Source organism: Nelumbo nucifera, chromosome 1 (assembly GCF_055504915.1).
Source record: "Nelumbo nucifera cultivar China Antique chromosome 1, China Antique-T2T, whole genome shotgun sequence".
In the NCBI taxonomy this organism is placed as follows: Eukaryota; Viridiplantae; Streptophyta; class Magnoliopsida; order Proteales; family Nelumbonaceae; genus Nelumbo; species Nelumbo nucifera.
Window position 1 is genome coordinate 104,530,384 of NC_142649.1, and position 5,007 is coordinate 104,535,390.

General features: G+C 42.7%; 1 protein-coding gene across 1 annotated transcript; it reads left to right on the forward strand.

The window, feature by feature from the left end:
• The first annotated feature begins 854 nt into the window (after nucleotides 1-854).
• On the forward strand, nucleotides 855-2,796 carry LOC104608618 (zinc-finger homeodomain protein 1-like). The gene has a single exon (XM_010274655.3). It carries the CDS (start codon nucleotides 1,472-1,474, stop codon nucleotides 2,147-2,149), a length of 678 nt encoding a protein of 225 aa, XP_010272957.1. The 5' UTR covers nucleotides 855-1,471; the 3' UTR covers nucleotides 2,150-2,796.
• The last annotated feature ends 2,211 nt before the right edge of the window (nucleotides 2,797-5,007 follow it).

Here is a 5,007-nt window from a genome sequence, read left to right on the forward strand (position 1 = left end):
GTGAGATGAAAACAAAAAGATGGACAATTGGGTACAGAGAAGAAAAAGAGAAAGAGCTGGGGTGATTACTGATTAGTGTAGTGATCAGGGGTATAGCTAGGCGTAGGCGTGGGCGTGGGCGTGGGCATGTCTACTCTACTGTATTCCTTGAGAGCAAAAAAGTATCTTGTACTCTGATTACATAAACTGTTACGCTTACACCCGATTAGTTGCTTCTCCTGTGTCTTCCGTATTTTTATTAAGACCGATGATGATGTCCATCCAATATCAAGTCTTTCTAGTTTTGGGTATAAAAGAAAAAGGACAAGAAACGATTCCATATTACGGCCCTACCCTAACCCTGCCTTCCCCATTGAAATTTGAAAGGCTGTAATTTTGAAATGGAGACAGAGAATGAGTCAGACCAAGGGACCGGTTTTTTGTTTTTTATTTGTTAATGTGTTAACCTTATGTATAAATAAAACACATTAAGAAAAGAGTGAGTGCGTTTTAAAAGTGGAGAAACATAGATGCAATGCAGCAGCTGTAGCAGCATGACTTGAGCATGGAGTTGACGATTGACGAAGAAGAGAAGAGGCGTCACGCATGTCGGAGATGGGCGCACGTATGCAGTAAGCAGCCTTAAATGCCGACATTTTTATTTTTTAGGAAGTTAATTCCGTGTCCGACTGCAACCGGGCCTTGCTTCCAAATATTCAAGCATCAGCCTCTCTCTTCATCCACCAGCTGCACCAATTTATTTCTTTCTTTCTTTCCCTAAAATACCTTCATTTGACACGATTGGCTCAGAGACGTAGAACTATAGAAGCTCTCTCTCACTCTCTCTCTTAATTTCCAAACACTCCCCTCCACCCCTTTCCCGTCATTTCGAGTTTCAACTCAGACGCGACATACCAGAATTTTAATTTTCATGTTTTCCCTTCTTATTTATTACGTGGGAAAGTAAATTTGGTAAACTCCGTCCATCTCCTTTTACCGCAGTAATTAATCGGTAGAATACAAAAATATAAATCAAGCAGGTACCGGCTGTAACCGGTGAAACTAAGATGCAGTAACCGGCAAGGAGAGGGTTTTGGTTTTAGGCATCGGAGATACATTATAGCTAGACGGATAGATAGATAGATAGAGAGCGAGAGAGAGTGAGAGTTCTGGAACGGAAAGTATATGAAAGACTTGAAGGAATACATCTCTTTTTTTGCAGGCGGGGAATTGATGACCTCACTCTACATTCTTCCCTCTTATCATCTTCTTTTCTAAAGGAAAAAAAAAAAAGTTGAAACCAGAGCCTGAAAAAAATAAAATACAAACTTTCACCGCCGGCGGTGCTGTTGCTGCTGGTGGTGGATCTGCCTCCCCGACCATCTCAATGTGAAGTTTTTTCTTGTTTTTTATCATCTTAGAAGCTTGAAATTAGGAGAATTGCGAACTTAAGTGGGACAGAGAGGAAAAAGGAAGGATAAAAGAAGAAAAAATGGAATTCGACGATCACGAAGAGCAAGACGAGGAGATGGGGATGCCGGTATCAGCCAGTTACGAATCTCTTGGCAACTCGTCTAGAGCCAAAATGGCAGGTGCAGGCGGCGATGGGGGTTCGTCGGGGAGAAAAACTGTCAGCAGGTACAGGGAGTGCTTAAAAAACCATGCGGTCAGCATCGGAGGCCACGCCGTCGATGGATGTGGAGAGTTCATGGCCGCTGGAGAGGAAGGCACGCTAGACGCCCTCAAATGCGCCGCCTGCAACTGCCACCGTAACTTCCACCGCAAGGAGACGGAAGGGGAAGTCTACCACCATCAATTCTCCCCGTACTATCGTACCCCGGCGGGGTACCTGCATGTGGCACCGCATCATCGCCCGCTGGCGCTGCCGTCGACCTCGGGAGGTGGTGGTGGAGCCCAAAGCAGGGAGGACCAGGAGGACGACGTCTCAAACCCTAGTGGCGGTGGAGGGAGTTCGAAGAAACGGTTCAGAACTAAGTTCACGCAGGAGCAGAAAGACAAGATGCTGGCCTTCGCGGAGAAGCTTGGGTGGAGGATTCAGAAGCACGACGAGGCCGCCGTGCAGCAGTTTTGTACGGAGACCTGTGTGAAGAGGCACGTGCTTAAGGTTTGGATGCACAACAACAAGCACACTCTGGGTAAGAAACCCTAAGAGAGAAAGTAATTAGAATCCAATCTACTACTACTGCTACTAGCTATCACTACTACTGCAACAACAACTGCTTCTCTCTCTCTCTTTCTCGTTCTTTCTTTCTTTCTTCATCAGCATCAGCATCAGCATCTACTACTACCACTACTACTGCTACTTCTAAGTCTCGCTACATCCACCAATTCCTTTCTTCACCACTGTACTGGTACCAAGGACAAAGGCAACCTCCTCGACAAGGAAGAAGAAGAACAACAACTGAGAGTCGATGATGAACGGAGAACAAATGGAATGGGAAATTCGTTTGAGAATTCTTCCATACGTTGCTCCCTCGAGATGAATTTAATTAGGTCTCTTTCTCTTTCTCTCTCTCTCTCTCTTTTTTTTTTTCCCTTCCGAATCCCACCTCTTCTACTGCTGTTTAGATTGTATTTCTTCTTGTTTCGTAGTGCATTATTGTTGATGGGCCATTGCTCAATTCACTGCTACCTTCTTTCTTCCCCACCCTAACTCTAACTGCAACTGCTGTTTTATTGGGTTTAAATGAGAACCTAGTCTATCTAGCTACATAGTACAAGGTTTGTTTTCATCTTTCCCATGTAGCGAAACATAGTCTGAACAGGAATGCTTGTTAGGGTTTAAGGTTTTCAAAATTTCTATGTTAACTTGGCCTTCTTTTTGTCTCAAATTCTAAATACATGGTTGTAGTATATACGTTAATGCTAACTGTTTCTTCATTCTCTCTTTCTCCAAGTCCTAAAAGCATGGTTGGTTGCAGACTTGCAGTAAGAAACTTAAAAGATGAAGAAAGGCTTCTCTTTTTTTTTTTATCATCTCTTGTCTGCAAGTCAGCAAAATGTTATCGAAGGTTGACAATTTATTTATTTTTGTTTAAGGAGAGGTTGACAGTTGATCGACCAATTTTCAACAAGTCCATAACGTGTATGTGGCATGCAAGGCTGCAATTTCCGACCCTTCACATCTGTCCACCTTTCTTTCAACACCTTCTCCTCTCTTACATTTATTTCTCGCTCTACAATGTATCTTCTCGTTTTGAGACCTGGAAACCTGAAAGAAACGGGGACAGATGTGCTTAAGGAAGGGAAGAGGAGAAGAGAGAAAAAGACGAGTAAGTAATTAAAAGTAATGCATCTTACTTGCATTTGCATGTGTGCGCAGTCGAGTGAATGAATGCATTTTTTCTGCTATTTTCCGCCTTGATCTTTTGTCCTCGATTCAGTGCTCGTCTCCTTCGTCTCTCTTTTTCAGTCCTCAGTCTGTCTACTCATTTGTTTACACTAGTCTTTTAACTTCTGCTTGTCCATGCTTCTTCTTTTGTTCTTTCTTTTTCATATTTGTTAGCGTCTTCCAAGTTCTGGCATTAATAACTTAACTAATGATGGACCAGTCAGCTTAGAATCCATCCATCTTTCGCTGTTGCCATTGCTTCTGCAGTTATAATTTGTGTTGTATTCATTGATGCAGTTGTAACTAGTGATACATACTTGGGCTTGGGGGAGGGGAGAGATGAAGGTAAACCTTCTGTGTAGGTCTTATTATGGGGGGGGGGGTGGGGTTCCAGTTCCCAGTCCACAACTCCACATCCAGACTTAATGTTATATGATTGCATCCTGCTTAAAAACCACCGGGAAGGTGTGATGGAAGAATTGGGATCTGTTCCTCACAGGGCGCTTCACACAGGCACATCTCACCATGCATTGGGAACATCTCTCGTGAGTAATAACGTATAAATTCGCAATGCATGGTGGGATGTGCCTGTGAGAAGTTAATGGTAATTTGTTCAAGAAAGTCGATAGTGATATTGGATTAGATGTCGGGGACGACGATTTCTAGGTCGATTGGTCTCATGTTCTTTCAATTCCGTTGAGAGAGAGAGAGAGAGAGAGGGGGTATACTCAACTCAAACCCAAGTACTTGATGTTTTGTCTACAATTACCGGTGACTGGGGGAGGCAAGTTTCCAGCTGTAGTGTGCTGTACATGTCTGATTCAGGATCGGAGGATCTATGATTAATCTCGAGCTGGGACCTGCTGACTGCTGTAAGCCAACGCTCTGTATCAACGTTGGACGGCTGACCCTTGAATAAACATATGCGGACTCATGAATCTCATCTTGAGTTGAGTTGAGTTGTCATACAAATATAATTAATAATCCTCGCCTCGCCTCGCCTCGTATTCAAATTATATATGTGCATGTAAACTAGAAAGTGAATTGTAAATCCATCCACAAAAAAGCATGGAAGAGCCTTACCTAATTTTGATTTTGATCCTTGGGATTGGGATAATAATCCAACAATCAAAAGAGAAGAAAAGAGAAAAAAAAAATCCAATGGGGGCCCCACACTGCACATGCACTGTAGCTTTTTAACCATTAGATCTGTACCATAGGGAATGGTGCCAGTACTAAGTACCAGTTGGATCCCTATCGGGTACCAAAAGGCAGCATTTATTGAATCTAAATCTATTTATCAGGCGGGTTGTTGGTTGTATGTATGTTGCCGAGCGAGGCAGAAAGCTAGGTATACGCTGCAATCATTAATGCTACTAAGCTCATCAAGCTTCTCCATTTTAGAGGTAGAGGGATCTTAATTTTAACCATGCAACCTCTTCACATGGATTACCTCAGTAGAAAATAGAGAGAGATATAATTGATTGGGCACAAGGTGGATGCTTGGTCTATTGTTTGGAGTTAAACCCCAATCATCTTTCCGGTCATTGCCTGATTAATTTGATAATCCGTTTTAATATATATGCTTCTGCCAACAGTTACCCAAAGGCAAGTTAATCTCTTACCAAAAGAAAGAGAAGGAAGTTAATCAGTTTAGTGCCTCTAAAATTTTACAA